Source organism: Microcebus murinus, chromosome 27, assembly GCF_040939455.1.
Source record: "Microcebus murinus isolate Inina chromosome 27, M.murinus_Inina_mat1.0, whole genome shotgun sequence".
Classification (NCBI taxonomy): Eukaryota; Metazoa; Chordata; class Mammalia; order Primates; family Cheirogaleidae; genus Microcebus; species Microcebus murinus.
This window is the reverse complement of record NC_134130.1, coordinates 19,145,794-19,164,547: the sequence shown is the minus strand read 5'-3', so window position 1 is coordinate 19,164,547 and position 18,754 is coordinate 19,145,794. Positions and strand designations below refer to the sequence as shown.

The following is an 18,754-nucleotide window of genomic DNA, read 5'->3' as shown; positions in this document are numbered from 1 at the left end:
AGTTCCCCTAAGTCAGCTGTAGGGTCCCATATGGGAAGGTCCCGTTCCCTGGAGGTGCCTCCGGCTGGTGGCTGAATTGTCTCTCTGGGCAGCCGCGGGTATGGTCGGCGGAGAGGAGAGGGAGGCAATATGGCGCCTGCTGCGGGGCTCGGGTCTGTGCACACGGAGGTGCCCGGAGGAATTTGGGAACCTGGTGCCACGTCTGCTACAGGCTCACCGCTGGCTGGCGGTGGCAGTCTCTGGGCTGGTGTCCGCAGGTCTCTCCACCCGCTGGGGAGCCCACCAGCAGTACCAAATGCAGGGGAGGGGAAACAGGAAATCCACCTACCCTTGCCGCTGGTCTCCAGGCTGCTCCTGTAGTCTCAGCCTCCAGTTCTCCTCTGCAGCCTCCTCCCGTGGAGTCTCCCGGGGTCTCAGGTACCCCTCCTTCCGGCCCTTGTCCGCTGTTTGCTCGTCTTCTTGCTTCTTTCCTCTAATTTCTGCTAGAATCTGTCTTTTCTGCAGAGACACTCTGTCTGGCGGGGTTATTCGTCCGCCATCTTGCTCCACCCCTTAATTTCTTATAGATTGCCAAATGATATTTTACTTTATTGAAATTCTATGAATTATGTTTTCTCATCTATTCATTAGTTGATAGGCATCTGCATTGTTTCTACTTTTTTGTCTATTGTGAATAATGCTGCTGTGAACATCTGTATACAAGTTTTGTGTCTACGTATGTTTTCATTTCTCTTGGGTAGACACCTAGGAGTAGAAATGCTGGGGTCCTATGGTAACTCTGTGTTTAACACATTGAGGAACTGCTGAACTGTTTGCCACAGTGGCTGTACCATTTTATGTTCAATTGAATTTCAATTCATCCACATTCAATTAATTCAGTGTATCCACATTTTTGCCAAACTATGTTATTGTCTTTCTTTTTGATTGTAGCTATCCTAGGAGATGTGAAGTGGTTTTGATTTGCATTTCCCTAATTGCTCAAATGATTACAGAGGCTGAAAAGTCCCACGATCTGCTGTCTGCAGGCTGGAGACCCAGGGAAAAAAGGTGTGCAGCAGTCCCCACTTTATTCATGGTTTGATTTCCATAGTTTCTGTACATGTATGTTAGGTCCAATTGGTTCATAGTGCTGTGTATGTTCTCTATTTCCTTATTGATTACCTCTATAGATGTTCTGTCCATTATTGAAGGGAGAGGGTATTGAAGTCTTTAACTATTATGGTAGAAAGATATTTCTCTTTTTCGTTTTATATATTTTTGTTTTATATATTTCGGGGTTCTGTAGTTAAGTGCTTATATAGTTACAATTTTATATCTTCTTGATGAATTGGGTCTTTAATAGGTATATTAAAATATGTCCTTCTTTGTCTCTTGTAATAATTTTTGACTTAAAGTCTATTTTGTCTGTCAGAATAGCTTGCTCAGTTCTCTTTGTGTTACTATATTAAATGAAATATATTCTATTCTATTTGTTTCTCTGGATCTAAAGTTGAGTCTCTTATAGAAAGCATATAATTGGATCACTGTTTTTCCTATTCATTATGCGAGTCTCTGTGGTTATGTTTTTTTTGAGACAGAGTCTCACTGTGTTGCCTGGGCTAGACTTCTGTGGCATCAGCCTAGCTCACAGCAACCTCAAACTCCTGGGCTCAAGTGATCCTTCTGTCTCAGCCTCCCAAGTAGCTGAGACTACAAGCACGCACCACCATGCCCAGCTAATTTTTTCTATATATTTTTAGTTGGCCAATTAATTTCTTTCTATTTAATTTCTATTAATTTCTTTCTCTCTTAGTAGAGATTGGGTCTCACTCTTGCTCAGGCTGGTTTTGAACTCCTGACCTTGAGCAATCTGCCTGCCTCGGCCTCCCAGAGTGCTAGGATTCTAGGTGTGAGCCACCGCACCCGGCCCAGTCTCTGTGTTTTGGTTGGAGAGTTTAATCTATTTACATTTAAGGCAATTACTTTAAATGTAAATAAGTAAGAAAGAGTTTACTTGTTCCATTTTGCAATATATTTTATACCATTTTAGGTCAGCAGATGTTAGAAGCCTGAAAGAAAAAGAATGGTATTTAGATAACCCAGAGGTTCATACCTACAGGAAGCAGCAACATTATATAGTTCTGAGATAATGAAAAAGAAAAGGAGATATTGCTAGACTCTGAGAACTGAAAGGAAGGTCCCAGTGGACTGGTGTTTGGGCATCTGAGAAGGCACCATAGGCCTTCCAGTGAGGATATGTGGTGTGGTTGGTAGTTTTATTGCCAAAGGGAACAGCATAGTTGGTACTGTTACCTGGGAGGGTACATGGAAAGCTAATGCTTGGGGTGTAAACAGAGGATAGTGGTAGGTGTCAATGTTTGATGCTGCTGTAATGTTACTGACCAGGGCTTCTCTCCTTCATTTTGATTTCCCTTTAGTGCCCCGCTCTGGTTACTTTATTGAGAATCTACTCTAGAGAGGGCATGCAGTGGAGGCCATTGTGATAATCCAGGCAGCAGATGACTGTAACTTGGACCAGGTTTGTAGTAATTGATAAAGTGTGAAGCAGTAGAACATTGGGTCTACTTTAAGAACTTGGAGGACTGCATGATGCTTGGATATGTGGTGGGCTAGTTCTCTTTCTTTCTTTTTTTTCTTTTCTCCGTCCCTCCTTCCTTCCTTCCTTCTTTCTTTTTCCTTTTATGGTGAGTTGGTAGGGGATGTTTGGCTTGTATCTGAGTAGAGTTGAGACACTGGATCAGGGACATGTCCTTGCAACTGTAGAAGTGTATGGGCAGTGGCCAGGTGTGGTGGCTCACGCCTCTAATCCTAGCACTCTGGGAGGCCGAGGTGAGAGGATTGCTTGAGGTAAAGAGTTCAAGACCAGTCTGAGCAAGAGTGAGACCCCGTCTCTACTAAACATAGAAAGAAATTAGCTGGACAGCTAAAAATATATAGAAAAAATTAGCTGGTCATGGTGGTGCATACCTGTAGTCCCAGCTAGTTGGGAGGCGGAGGCAAGAGGATTGCTTGAGCCCAGGAGTTTGAGGTTGCTGTGAGCTAGGCTGATGCCATGGCACTCTAGCCCAAGTGACAGAGTGAGACTCTGTCTCAAAAATAAAAATGAAGTGTATGGGCAGTGTGGGTCGTTGCTCCCAGTTGACATTGAAATGCCCCTGGTGACCCATCCTTAGGGCACTAGGGAGGAGGTACCAGAATAGTAGTTGGTGGAACTGCCAAGGAAATCTCAAAAAATTTCTTGCTTTCCTTACCTCATCTATTACTGTGTTTCCTTGAAAATAAGACCTACCCATAAAATAAGCCCTAGCAGGGTTTCTAAGCATTTGTGCAATATAAGCCCTACCCCGAAAATAAGACCTACTGATGAGCGTGGCTACACAGTGTATCTGCACAACGCATGCATTTGGTCACGGAGCGGTAAAGAAGACAAGCAGCTCTTCTCATCTGCCCCATCGTGACAGCTACTGTCTCAGAGGTGACTGGAAAGGTGCGGGCAGCCCCACCAACAAGGCCAGCTCCCCCTGTCAGGTCCCGGCCATCCTGTGCATGCTGCAAGCTGAGCCTTTGAGGGGAAAATAACACACCCCCTGAAAATAAGCCCTAGGGTGTCTTCTTGAGGAAAAATAAATATAAGACTCTTGTATTATTTTCAGGGAAACACGGTATCCTCTGAAATTTGACATTCTTATTTCTCAACCTAAAAACGATTGCATGTAACTGCATCTTTCCCAAGAAGTGAGTTTAGTTTCACATGACCAAAGCCACTCCTTCTGTTGATTGACCATTTCTAACCCTCATTTGTACTGTTTCTCCCCCACACAGGGCTCGGAGACAGACAACCAATCCCGGAACACTCACACACAATACATATTTCGTGGGAGCTCCGGACACAACCCAGGGCTAAGCCACAAGGCAACTTATGCCCCCACAAAGGGCTTTGGATGGGGCAGACTGACAGGCAAGAAAGAGTCTCTCTAATATTCTTCCTTTTGCACACAATAATATTAATAACGAGGGTTTTGAACATGTATTCTTTGTTTGGCTCTTCCCTTCTTATGCATCATCTCATTTCATCCTCACATTAGCACTCTGAAAAAGTTATTACTTTCCCTTTTTTACTGATGAGTTAAGTGAAGCTCAGAGCAAGAAACACTTGCCTGAAGTTCCCAACAAGCTGTTGGTGGAGCTCGCATTTAAACTCAAGTTCGTCAGTGGGAACATTCCAGACACCACAGCTCTTTGGTGCTGTGCTCTGCTCAGCTCCACGCACTTGCTGCCCTATGCTCCAAGGCACGTGCTCTCCACACAGAACAGTTTTCTACAGTCATTTGATAACTTTGCTCCCAGACATGCTTTTTCTGAATCAACATAACTTAGGTAAACTAGACATTTTTATGAGGAAAAATGAGAAAGGAAGCACAACATAGTTGTTTTCTGTTGTTGTTGTTGTTGTTTTTTGAGACAGTCTCACTGTGTTGCCCGGGCTAGAGTAAGTGCTGTGGCGTCAGCCTAGCTCACAGCAACCTCAAACTCCTGGGCTCAAGCGATCCTTCTGCCTCAGCCTACGAGTAGCTGGGACTACAGGCATGCACCACCATGCCCGGCTAATTTTTCCTATATATATTAGTTGGCTAATTAATTTCTTTTTATTTATAGTAGAGATGGCGTCTCGCTCTTGCTCAGGCTGGTTTCGAACTCCGGACCTCGAACAATCTGCCTGCCTCGGCCTCCCAGAGTGCTAGGATTACAGGCGTGAGCCACTGCGCCCAGCCCACAACATAGTTTTTGAGGAATGGTTGGGTGAGTGTGTTTAGAAAAGATAGCCAATAGGAAAATGCTACGACTTCTTTTATTTTTAATACTATTTTTCAAGAAAAAAATAGAAATTAAATCTGTCCCGTTACCACATATACAAAGGGTGTAAGTATATTAAACATATTCAGTATAACTACCACAACTTGAAAATGTTTTATTCACTAGCTACAAACTTTATGTATACACACTTATTTCTTATATATACCAATTTTCCACAAATATATATTACACCATACAATTAATGACCTTTTATGGCGCTGCTGGATTTTATTCTCTGTTCCTGCCTGGGCGTAAGGGAAAGTATTTAAACCTTATCTTTCTACATGGTCAATGTCATGCTTGCTTTTCTTAACTTTTGGCACATCATCGATGACAAGTGGGAACTCAAATCATCACTGTTAGAAGTGTAAGGATTGTAATTCTCCTGACTTTGTATTTGATGGAATAATTTACCAGATGCTAACCAAAAATTTTCAGAGGAAATTTTACATTAACAAAAATCAAATTAAAATTTTGATCTGACCAACATTCTTTCTTACATTTATTTTATGTTTCATGGGTTTATAGTAAGCTTCCCAGTGCTTTGTAACCGCGGAGGTCACTTTGAAGTTTGGTTGGATCTTTGTTTCTAAGAGATTGGCAAAGATATGAATTCAGCTGCTGTGTCAGAAATGTCAACCCTCATGAAGGTGGAAGATGACATAACACAGCAGTGTACTGAACTTGCCAAAAAATAAAATACATTAGATTGGATTCTGTAAGAATCACGTTTGCTTTTATTTTTTCCCACATAGATAATTTCAATATCTTGCACTTTGCCCAGATGCAAAATAATGTAAATACAATGTTTATTTTTTATTTACATTTTTCTTTTCAAAAAGAGAATGCTTAAAAAGATGCAAGACTTTTTGATTCTTTCAGATTTTTCTCAAAATATTTTGGATTTTTCTGGTCCTAATCTAAATTCACAAAAATTAGGATGCTGTAACCATCTATCTAGTATTCTGCATCAGTGTTTGCTTACCATGAAAAGGATCCACATTGAACTTTAACACCAGAGGGTAGAGTGAATTTTGAAGGCAAATTCTTCCAAACTGTAGCAAATATGAAAACACTGGCATAAGTTTATTTACAATGAGTCCCATTGAAGCTGATTTCCATACGCAGTATTCTATAATTCTCACTGTGAACATGCAGACAAAAGGGCTAAAACCTTTCCTCTTTCATATTTTACTCTTATTATTAAATTTTCAGACTTAAAAAATCTACCTATAAGTCTCAGTGTAAAAGCTATGATTATTGAGTATTCACTCAATTATGTCAGTTTTTCTTTTTGTTTTTTTCTTTTCCTGTTTCTGTTCTTGGAACCAAGATGTCAGTTTTTCTTAAGCAGCATTAAAAATATACTATCTGGATCTCAGATGTTTCTTTCATACTAGAAGGGATGATGTTCAGTAAGCAAATCAACACTAAATCTACTTAAAAAAAACCTTCAAACTATACAAACAAAACAACTGATTAAGGTGATATTTTTCCTTATAAATGTGCAATATGCAAATTAGCAAACTCTGTGGAATTTCCATAACATGTATGAAGGCCAGGAGCTGTGTTTTCCAAATGGACTTTGGGTGGTGGCTGACTACATTAACTTTGAGGGCCCAACTTCACACTCCTATTCTACGGCTAAATATGGTCCCATATGTCCAGGACATTAATTAATGCTAGTATCATACCATTCATAAATTTAAGAAGAAAATAATACCTGTTTTTACAGATTAGGATTTTTCTTGATACTTTTACATTATATGATAAACATTTCATTTTTAAGAATGAACATTCAAAAACATTATATTCAAACAACGATATTAAATAACAATGAATTTGCTCATCTGAAACATGCACACAGGCTTCATAACTGCATTCAACTATGGCAACCTTGTAACAATCACTTACTATTTCAGTATTTAATTTTGAATTCAGTTCTTTGAAGTTGTTACATTCATTAAATTATTATGAGTATCTTCACTCTTATATGTGTTTGGGGCTGTTTATTGGTGTCATCAGAAGAAATTCAGCTCAAACATATCTGGTTAGGTTGTTTAGATTTTTACCACTTTGTAACAACTGTGTAGTTATGGTTTTGGCTCCACAAAAGGAGGTGGATTAGGAAATTAATGTAGTAATAGATCATAATTTACCATTAAATAATTGCTTTTAGACTGCTCTTCAAAAAAATATTTGGTTCTAATATTGATGGAGGCATAACAATCAAGTAAAGTGTTAGAGGAAATCATTTTAGACAGATGGCTTTAAAAATCCAACTGAATAGTTTATTTCTTTTTTTTTTTTCTTTTTTTTTTTGGGACTGAAGGTGTATTGCTACCAACTGAATAGTTTAAAGAAGTTTGTAGCACACATCAACATTCTCAGAAGGTTTCTGCTTTCTAATTCAAGGAACACTTAAAGTGTTCCTTGTTCTGTTATGGATCTCAGAAATGTGCCAGTACATATTTTCTTCTAGTAAAATGAGTGCTTTTTGTGACTATTACTATATTTCTTTTTGGTAAGACTTCTATATTATCTAAACAGACAAAAGAAAATGTCTCTCTGGATAAGGCTGTGTGTTAGACTCACCCTCTAGTTCACATGTATCCAAACTACTGTGCACATTTCTTTTCTAACAGTTGACATCCATTTCTATACCTTGCCTGATTTGCCACATGCACATATATGGTATATGTGTAAATACTGTATGTAAATATACAGTATACATGTACCATATTTTTCAACCACATTTTTTTGGTCACATTTACAACTTTTGTCTCCGTGGATTTGCATTTGAATATATTTTCTGATACTTTCTCTTAGTGCTTATTTCTTTTTCAATACGAGGAGAGGAGGAGGACACTGGATAGCTGATAAGGTGGATATCTACCTTAAACTTTTTGCTTGGGTTACTAGAAAAAAAAAATCTTCCTTTGGAGCTGGGAGCTTCCCCTGTCTGCCTCAAAATTATCAGTTACTATCTGTACTTGCCTGATGACTGTAGCCAGCTTCAGAGACAAATGGGATTCTTCCCTTCTTTATTGGAATACATCTTCAGTGTTTTATAGTCTACCTATTTTTTAAAAATCTGTGATAAATAAAATAAAGAGGATCATAGGAATTTTCTTTGTCTTTTTAAGGTTCTGACTTTGACTATTTCTTAGCTTGGCATTTAAAAATACGTAATGGTCAAAAAGTATATGAATTTTTTTCCTTAGAAATCACTTTCTCAGAAAAAGTCATCAAGAGAGTGACATGTACATCTGCATAAGGATTTACCTAGATTTCCTTTTCAGTTAAATTTTGCCTTGGAAGAAATCTTTAAATCTTAAAATGTTTTCATTTTACAAAATGAGTTTTCTTGAGAAAAGATTTTATTAATTCCTGTCTTTTGGGGTTAATATTCATCACTATGGTAGGAAAATGGGTCTTTTAACTTTTTTCTGTTTTATAGTTATAGATTAAAAAGTCCATTTCATGTACACTTTATTTCTCTTCACTTATAATATTAGATTTCAAAGCTTTTCAATCTTTTGGAAAAATTATATGACATTTTAATGTCACAATTATATATAACAATTTTAAATGAAATAAGCTGGACACTTTATAAGTATTTTTTGGATATATCTTTGTTTGTTGCATATAACAATTTAGAGTTTTCAAAGACTAAATTTAAAGCCCATTTTATTTGAGGGGTGTTTATAGCCATTGGTTCTTCATCACATTTATATGCTACCTTTCTCAATTTAAGCATAGCTGCCTAAAAATTGCCTTGTTTCCAGAGAGCGTGCAGGACAGACTGACAGTCTGGGAACAGGCCCTAGCTGGCGTCATGATGGCCTCACACTAATTTTCACCTCAGGAAATGGACTTAAGAATATTCATCCACAGAGGCATAGGGCGAGCTTATGAAACTTGAAGTGGTGGAGGCAGATTTGGAATTCCTGCGGGAGCAGCCACTGATGCCTGGCTCTGCTGGCTTTGCTCTTTTCTTCCGACTGGCCTTGGCATCGTCGGCCTCGCTAGGGTCGAGCACTACGGTCACGGACTCCATCCTGGTCACTGTGTACAGGCTGCTCTGCCGAGCTGGGTGGAATCGGGTGGTTTTGAGCTCCAGTTCATCATAGCTAGAGACTTTGATGAAAGGACACCAGCGAAATGCACTCTTGAAGCCGGCTCGAAATCTGAGGAGAAGAAGGCCGCAGAAAGAAGCTGTCATGTTTTCAAGCAGACGTTTCCTCCAGCTGCACAGAAAGCCCTGCTTTGGGCAGCTATGCTGACTCAGCTTTTGAATTTGATTTTCTTGTCAAATTCTTAGAATTTGTGCCACAGTATTGGTACTGGTCTTTTAAATTCTTCTTGTTTTAATTGAATCTTAATTTCCCATAAATGAGAAGCAAGTCATCAAATAGCAAAACACCAGGTAATCGATATGCCAAAGAAACAGTGTATTTTCTGCAATACTTTCATACAGTTACATAAGTCTGGCTGAATTAGGGCGGCCTGTTAAGGCAGTTAACAATGACACTTCAAAATAGCTTCTTTCAGAAACAATCACACATCTATAAATTTGTCTCATTTAATGTTAGAATTAATTGCCAATCTTGATTGTTTTTATGTAATCTATATAAAAGTGCAAAATCTTATTTTTGTAAACCATCTAATGGAGTTGATTAACAGCAGGTGTACTGTTTTCTGGGCGTCTTGAATTGAAATACAGCTTACGCAATTAGTGAAAAAAGTAACAGTTAATTAAGTATTTAACAAACTTAAGGCTCAGTGTGATAAAGTGGGAAGAGAGCTTAGTATTTGGCTCCTGTGGTTACTTACGAGTCCTGTTTCTACTCATGCATAAAATATGTTGGCTTATTATGGAAGTTATCAACCCTATGAAATATAACTGTTCCCCTCCATGTGACCAAACAACCAAAGTGCTTTTAACTGGAAGCCACATTTTACCTTTTTTCTAGTTTTCAATTAGACTGTAAATACTACTACTTTCAATTTTTTTAACTTTATAAACATCTTTCCCTTGATGATTCCACTTTCTTCACAAGCCATCCTCACAGAGGCTGCCCTCTCTCTTACCCTACCTCATAACGCACTAAAGATCGGAATTCTCCTTGTCCTAATTTATCTTTATAAAATCTTCTACTTTGAAGTCTATTTATATCTGTTTTAATAGAGTCCACTCATATTTTCCATCCTATAGAAATTATCTGTGAATTTCTAGGAAGTGCCTTCATTACTTTGAGGACTTGAGCGCGTGTTCAGCTCACCTCCTTCAACCATTAGGGCATTTTTTTTTCTTTGTTAAGCAAAACTCTAAAGGATTTGGAGGAAGAAGCTGGCACATATTAAAACTGCCCAGTTAGAACCTCTAAAAACACTGTTTGGGGCATGTAATTGTTAAGATGAGACATTTTAGAAAGTAGGGGAGTATTAAAAATATCAAGCTTTATGTTCCTTTCAGTGAATTTTTATATTTTCCCATCCTTCTATATTTTAAATTTGTATTATGAAGCTGGGACAACATTGTATGTTTCCAGATAAGGCAGGAATGACAAGAGATTTGCATTTGTGGTTTTGTTTTTACCTCTTATTCAGACAGCAGTAGATGATGGGGTTGTACATGGTTGAGCTCATGGCCAGCCAAAAGCTGGCCAGGTAGACCTGCTGGATGTATTTCCACCTGTTTAGCTGTTGATAGATCGCGGTGAGAATAAAGTAAATGTGATAGGGCAGCCAGCAGATGGCAAATGTCATCACAACAATAATCATCATTTTTACAACCTAGAAAGAAAAAAAAGAAGACATTTTTGTCAAATATATACAAGTCGTTAAATATAATAGTTCCAATAGCTTATTGCAAATCATACTTTTCTGCCAATACAGTTAAACACACAGTATGCCTAAGAAATAGTCAACATATTAAATAATGGTGAAGCGGTATATAGGTACAGTTGCTTAAGGTAGGTCTCAAGAAAGTTTGTGTCACCGTTTGTCTCTCCCTACCTGAGTGAATGGGTAGCGCCAACACAGACATAGACAAATATATTTTAATTGTACTGAAGAATATGCTTACAAAGACTCAGAAAGCCTGCGGGAGAAAGAGCAGGAGCTAGGATGTGGCCATGCTAGCCTGCACTGTGCAGCAGTGGAGACATTATGCCTCGGGAGAGTGACTGCTCAGCCACTCTGGGCATGCACTGGGCTCAAGGGCTGGGCTGCCTCCTCAGCGTTTGTTATAGCCTAACTAAAGCTGAAGACTGTTCAGACTTTTTAGTGGCATGCTCACTAGGCAGCCTTATGGGTATTAATTTGGTCTTCCTTGTAACCTGATATCAGGGAAGGTTTTCCCAAAGAGTGATTATAAATATTCACATTAATCTCAGAAAAATTACTAAGTTTAAATTTGTAAATAGGCAACTGGCTTATGCAACTGTTTTATGTATCAGATCTTATGAGTTTGGCAAGCATAGGTCATTTCCTTTTATTCTACTTTGGAACCATAATAACCTAGCCAAAGTAGAATGTCAACTTCTGTTTCTCCTCCACCGGGCCTTAAATTCCTGAAAAACAGAAAGAATGTCTTAATTATCTTAATATTCCTAGGATCTAGCACAGTCCCTGGTATATAGCTGGAGATAAAGAAATATAGAATAAATGAATGATAGAATGGGGGATGTTTTTTATGTCTCAGAATAAAATAAAATCTACCATTGTCTATGTCTATAAGAAAGGTAAAATCAAAGGAAATAAACACTGAGCAGCTTGGTTTTGTGTATAAAAGGAAATTAATGTAATATTCTCTGATGCCTCATTTAATATATCTCATTATTCTGTCTGCTAAATTTGTTTACACTTCTTTTGGGAATTTGGAAACAGTAAAAATTGCTTAGAATAAGATATATTAAATAAAATAATTTTGAGGCTTACCTGCAGCCAGATTAATTAACACAAATCAGAGAAAGTCCTGATATAAATGGCCTATGAGGAACCCTAGAATTAGGAAAATACAATATTTATGAAATGGACTTATCATTTGACTGCAGGTCTGGGATTCAGATGAAAGTTGACAAGGTTAAGAGTCATGATACTAGAAACAGACAAAGCATGAAATGGATCGATGTGGAAGGCAAAGCTCCCCCAAGGGCCTAATCACTGTCCCATCCAGGTGACCAGCATTGAGCCGATAGAAAATTGGCCATCAGAGTTGAAAATCCAGGTCAATAGCTCACAGAATGTCATCACTGGCTACACTATGGAAAGTATTTTGATTTTCTCAGTGTTTTTCAAGTTGCATTGTTTTCTTCTGAAGAACTGCATTCATATTTGTGCATTTTGATTCTGATGTCTTGCTCATATATTTGTGAAATATAACTAAAAGCCCTTTTTAATTTATATTTATATGTATTTGATATATTTAAACCACTTTTTGTTATTTTCTAACTGAGGCAAAGACCAAAAGATTTGACCACTGTGATTCATTTAGAACTAAGGAAGGTCTTTAAACCTCAGACTTTTAAGTCTTTTTTTTTTTTTTTTTTTTTCGGCATGTTATGGGGGTACAGATTTTAAGGTTTCAATAAATGCCCATTTCTCCCCCTCCCCCCACAAGTCTGAGTCTCCATCATGACCATCCCCCAGATGGTGCACATCTCACTCATTATGTATGTATATACCCGCCTTTTAAGTCTTTTTATTTCCTCAATGCAGTTAAAAAACTTTTATTGACTACCTAGCACATTAAGAAGATAATATTGGGAAAAATAATGATAAAGAACCAATTCCTTACCCAAAGCTAAAAATATAATGAAAAAAAAGGAAATGTGAAATTTTGTAAAAATACTTGTATCAAAATGTGGTGAGTATGAACACATGCAAATAAAATTAAAAATAACATTTAGGAGAATGTATGAATTTATTGTAATAAAGAATGACTCAATGCATGTCTGCTAATTGTGGGCTCAGGGGAGAATTAGAGTGAATGAAATGGGTTCTACTGATGTTTCGCCACTTAAATATGTGAACATCTCACTGTTCATGAGGATGACACTAGATTATTCTTGCTGACTTCTCCCTCTGCCTTAAGTATTCCTCTGACAATGATTTCCACTGGCTAACTCCCTCATCTCCTTGAAGCCGTGGTACAATTCTCATTTTTTCTGTGAATCCAACACTGACCAACTTATTTAAAATTGCAGTCTGCACTTCCAGCACTCCCAGAACCTTAGCTTGCTCTTTACTCTAAGTTTGTTATGTTTATTCTTTATTTCATGTCTTCTCATGCTGGAACATAAAAGAGCAAGAATTTTCTGCTTGTTTTGTTCACTTATGCATCCCCCAGCACCTAGACTGGACTTCACAGGTAAAGGGTACTCAGAAACTTCTTAAATAAATAAATGAAAGTGAATACCAAACAACAGAAATTGAAAGACCCATACATGACTACGTGATGTCCAGGATTTTACTCAGTCATTAACTATTGGGATTGTTTGTTCTCCAAGTTTAAAATGGACATGTATATATAAAATAAGCATGCCATTTACTGACATTTCCCCTTTCAAGAGAAACAAATCCACATAAAGAGAATGAGTGCAAAAACAATATAACCATTTTTGTTATGGGTACATGTAAGCTTTAAATTTCATTCTGAATAAATGTGAAGAGCAAGAAAAATCTCTATGAGAATGTGAACATAGAGTTTATCTGAATCCCTTTATATAGATGAATCACAAACTCCCTGTGCATAAACTTGTTTTCCAACAGTATAACTGAAAACCTACTGAAGCTATCAGAGTCTTTTTAAGTGACTTTCACCTGTCAACATGGAAAAGTCCAGGTAAACAGACAAAATATTAAAATGCATGTGGAGAATGAAACAGATTTCAGATAACCTCTAACTCACGTATACAGGGCCTTTAGGACCTTGTTGCAAAAGATTTAGAAACATATTTGAAGATTCTTTAGAAAAGGCTTGAATGACTCTTGAAAAAGTTATTTAAAGAAAGAACTGTACAATATAATTTGTTTATTTATTTCCATAAAATACTGTTACCTTGACTCTCTGCTCACAAAATATTGTAGAGTTACTTCAGATGTTGAAATCTCAGGACCCTAGTTGTGATGTAAATGCAAATGTAGGCTCTTGGATGGGAGAAATCATTTTGCTTTGCAAAATACTGAAATCACAAAATTGTAATCATCTTCCTCATAAAATGCGATGGAAAAGAGCTCTTCGAAACACAAAGCTTGAGCAGTGAGAGACGGGCAAATGTCATGGGCAGCGTTCACTGTGCAGCATGGCTGGACAGCGGCGCTAGCGCAGGCAGGCTGTGCATGCTAAACGGGACAGGAATTCAGTCGGCAGAACATAAGAAACTCCTGAGATTTTTAGGCAAGATGAGAGTCTGGGATGGAGAAGATTCAAATCTTTCATCATATCTTAACAAATTTTATTGTCACTTGAGGTACCGGTTGGTTGATGTTGGGTATTTCATATAGCTGAAAGATGTATCCTGCTTCTGAGGCAATGGAGTCATTTCCATGGCAACGTGTCTGGTTGTGTCTGCCTGCTGTCCTTGGTACAGGAACTTACAAGCAGGAGGAGAAAAGGAGGTGGGGGCAGGTGATGCTGCTCTTACGAAGTTACAGTGCCTGCTTTTAGTAGTGAAGACCCACTTTACGCAGGCAGGAAGGAAATGCATGTCATATGTTAGTGAGAATAAGCCTGGGGCACTTTTTCTTCATGTGTCAAAGGGGGAAAAATCTTTCATTTTTGTATCCTGTACAGATGATACTGAAATGCCGATAGCTGTTCTTATTCATTACCCTAAATTAGTGCAGGATGGATAACTCTGAGGTTTACGCCATAAAAGAATTTTAAAAAATCTAGGAGTCATATTTTTAAGTAAAAGATTTATTCTTTCTACATGTCTGAAATAGAAATGATCAGTTCTGTGTGACAGACATCTTCTTGTTTTGGTTAGAATCTTCTCAGAGCATATGTTTTAAAGAACCATTCCATGGACCAAACCCTAACACTTGTCTATATTTTTCCTTTGTATGAATATTCTCAAATGAATCATTACATTTTTTTAAGCAAGAATTATTTTAAGCACAGATGAGCAGACTAATATAATATTCTCAAGAGTGAGATGTAAAAATTTCAATGAAAAGCATTAACATTTAAAGTACTACTTCATGGGCTATTGAGGTTTGCCTTTTGGTGGTTCACTTTGAAAGAATATGATTCAGAGTTTCAGTCACAAGTGAGAAAATAAGAACTTAGTATGACCTGTGAAAACAGGACAGGATGGCTCAGAAGACAGATTGAATTGTACCAGTAACTTCAGGATTGGGTGGGAATATAGGCATATTATGTTAGTGTCACCCATGAAATTGGACGCTGTCGCCAAATCCAATTAACATATACATTCCCTTATCATTAGCCTAGAGAAATGCCTGTAAGAAATTATGTCAAGCTCTAACCAATGAAAATATATGCATATGCAGGCAAATATGAAAAATATTTTTTGCGTGTGTTGTGTTGTGTTTGTACTCTACTTCTTTACATTTCACTGGGCCCATTTTGTTTTAATGTAATTTTACTTTTTTATTGGAAACTTGATCTTTGATAGCATGGTAATATAATGATCTGAAACCAAAGCAAGGAATGTAGCCACAAAAAGGAAGAAAAGATTGTGGGCATTAGAAAAGTATGTTAAGGCAGAAGGAATAAAGATGATTTTATGAGATTATACTGAGAGATAAAAACTTATTGAGGTTTGTTATGACCTGAATTGTGTCCCCCAGATTCATATGTTGAAGTTCTAACCCCCAATACCAAGGGTGTGACTGTATCTGTAGAGATAGGGTCTTTAAAGAGGTAATTCAGTTAAAATGAGGTTATCAAGGTGAACTCTAATTCACAATGACTGATGTCCTTATAAGAAGAGATTACGATACAGAGACACAAAGGGAGGGCCGTGTGGAGGCACAGGGAGAAAGACAGCCAGCCGTCGGATGCTGAGGAGAACTGCCCTGGGAGAAACCAGTCCTGCTGCCACTTCCAGAACCTCGCGAAGGCAAACTTCTATTGTTCAAGCCGCCCAGTCTGTGGCACTTCGTTTTGCAGCCCTAACAAAGCGACATAGATTTCGGCAATGGGAAGTGGGCGCTGCTGTGACAGATATCTAAACATGTGAAAGAGGCATTGGAACTAGGTAATTGGTATAGGCTGGAAGGATTTCGAGATGTGATAGAAAGCCTTTTGGCAGAAAGATGGACATTTATTCTGGTGAGGGTTCAGAAAGAAAGGAGGAGAGCAGTAGAGAGAGATTTTTATAGTCTTAGAGATATACATACGTCATCATGAATACAATGTTGATAGAAACGTGAACACTAAAGGTGCTTCTGGTGAGAGAACAGATGGAAATGAAGAACATGTTATTGGAAACTGGAGAAAAGGCAATTATTGTTATAACGCAGCAAAGAACTTGGGCAAATTGTGTTCTAATACTTTGTGAAAAGTAGAACTTGAAAGTGATAAATGTGTATATATAGCTGAGGAGATTTGTAAGGAAAATGTCGAAGGCATGGCCTAGTTTCTCCTTGCTGCTTATAGTAAAACGTGAAAGGAGACAGATGAATTGAAGAAGAAATTAAGCAAAAAGAAACGAAAACTCGAAGATGTGGAAAATGTTTAGCCTATCCATATTGAGAAAAATGAAACAAATGTGAAAACGTGTTCTGGAAGAACACTAAGGGAAATGGCTGGACAATCACTTGATGAAGAGATTACAGGCATGTGGCTTAGGGACAAATTAGGTGTCTCTGCAGAAGGCAGGGACAGAGAAGGGTCTGCACTAACAGAAGGTTTGCCAGCTTTGGACTGAAGGGGACAGAAGCAGGAACAATGGAGGAAGGCTGCCAGACCTCTGTGCTTCTACAGGAGAGGCCAACAGAGCTTCCAGCTGCAAACATATCATCCTTCAAGAAAAGAGGACACTGACCCTGAAGGCGGTTCAGAGGTTGGCAGGGATGTCACTGCCCCGTGGCCCAGAGGGCTCAGGATGAGAGGCAGGGCTATCTCCCCTGTCCCAGGGGGGCTGCGGTGCTGCCCAGCACCATGGGAATGGGATCGCTGCCGTGCAGGTCAGGACATGTCATTGCACCAAAGAGGATGAGTCTTCAGCATTAAAATGTAATAGAATTTGCCCTACTAGGTTTGCAGACTTGTTTGGAATTTGTATGGAACCTTCTTTCCGATTCCCCCTTTGGGAACAGGAATGTCTACATCTTTCCTACCATGGTGATTGGGGAGCAGGTAACATGTCTGGTTTCACAGGTTCACAGCTACAGAGGAATTTTGCTTCAGAATGGATCGTGCCTCGAGTCTCACCCATACCTCAAGTAGATGATAATATAAATGAAATTCTTGAACTTAGAGATGATGCTGGAATGAGTTTAGGGTTTGGGGGCTGTTGGGATGAGGTGAACATGTGAGTTTGCATGTAAGAAGGACAGGACTTGGGGGGAACAGTGGTGAAAGTGTTGAATTGTATCCTCTCAAAATTCATTTGTGGAAGTCTCAATCCTCACTCAGTACCTTAGAATGTGACTGCATTTGAATATCGCCTTTACAGAGGCAATTAAATTAAGACGATGTGATTAGGGTGAGCACTAACGCAATATAACAAATGTCCTTAAAAGGAGAAGACATCAGTCCACTGACACACAGAGTGAAGACCACATGAAGGTACAGGGTTACACACATCTGTAAACCAAGGAAAGAGGCTTCAGAAGAAATCAATCCTGTACACACACTGATCTCAGACTTCTAGCCTTTGGAATTGTGACAAAGTTAATTTCTGTTGTTTAAGCCACTCAGTCTACAGTATTTTGTTATGGCAGCCTGGGCAGACATCTCAAATATAATGCTTGAGGTGCTCAGGACAGTATATTATATGGCTTCATTCCTACAAAGTAAGAAGCATGATACTGTGTGGGAGACGCAGATCTCCAGAGTGGTTGGAATTTCCTGCAGATCTGCTTCCAGTAAGGTAAGGGATAGAGCAGGGTCTCCGTTTCCTTGAGTAGAGCCTCTCTCAGGTTATATATGGTCTTCTTCACAAGCACTATTTTTTCTTTTCTTTTTTTTTTTTTTTTTGAGACAGAGTCTCACTATGTTGCCTGGGCTAGAGTGCCGTGGCATCAGCCTAGCTCACAGCAACCTCAAATTCCTGGGCTCAAGCAATTCTCCTGCCTCAGCCTCCTGAGTAGCTGGGACTTATAGTGGCACGTGCCACCATGCCCTGCTGATTTTTTTTCTATATATTTTTAATGGGCCAGTTAATTTCATTCTATTTTTTAGTAGAGATGGAGTCTTGCTCTTGCTCAGGCTGGTTTCGAACTCCTGACCTTGAGCGATTCACCCGCCTCGGCCTCCCAAGGTGCTAGGATTACTGGGTGAGCCACCCCACTCAGCCAAGCACTGTTTTTTTATGCTAATTGCCTTGCAGGAAAGAATGACAAGCACGTAGAAATCGTGCTTGCTCAGTGAGGTGATAGATTTGTCTTGGTTTTTATATAACTCAAAATCTAATTGAATATGTCACTTGAACTTAGCCTGAAGAGTGTGGTCCCTTTGATTAAAGCAAGAGGCTTTTCTGTGAACACACTTAGGTATTCACCTCTGAAGGAGCAGAGCTGATCTGAGTTGTGTGTTTCAAGAGGAAGAGAAAATAGAAAACAGAAAACAACTTCTATACTTTAGTAAAACAATACAGGTAGATTATTTGCCAGTTATTTCAGGTATCCAAATAATCAAGAGCAATTTCAACAAGAATTATTCGAAGAAATTCTCACATATTATGAATATTGGAATCAA

The 18,754-nt window shown here is 38.6% G+C and overlaps 1 protein-coding gene across 1 annotated transcript in view; it reads right to left on the bottom strand.

Moving 5' to 3' along the window:
* Positions 1 to 4,702: 4,702 nt before the first annotated feature.
* Positions 4,703 to 18,754, bottom strand: part of TACR3 (tachykinin receptor 3) — an 82,725-nt gene continuing 68,673 nt past the window's right edge. Inside the window, exons 8-9 of the mRNA XM_020284483.2 lie at positions 10,457 to 10,653; positions 4,703 to 9,044 (exon numbers count right to left, since the gene is read on the bottom strand). Of these exons, the coding sequence (XP_020140072.2) occupies positions 8,732 to 9,044; positions 10,457 to 10,653 (510 nt within the window). The 3' untranslated portion in view covers positions 4,703 to 8,731. The remainder of the gene's footprint in view (positions 9,045 to 10,456; positions 10,654 to 18,754) is intronic.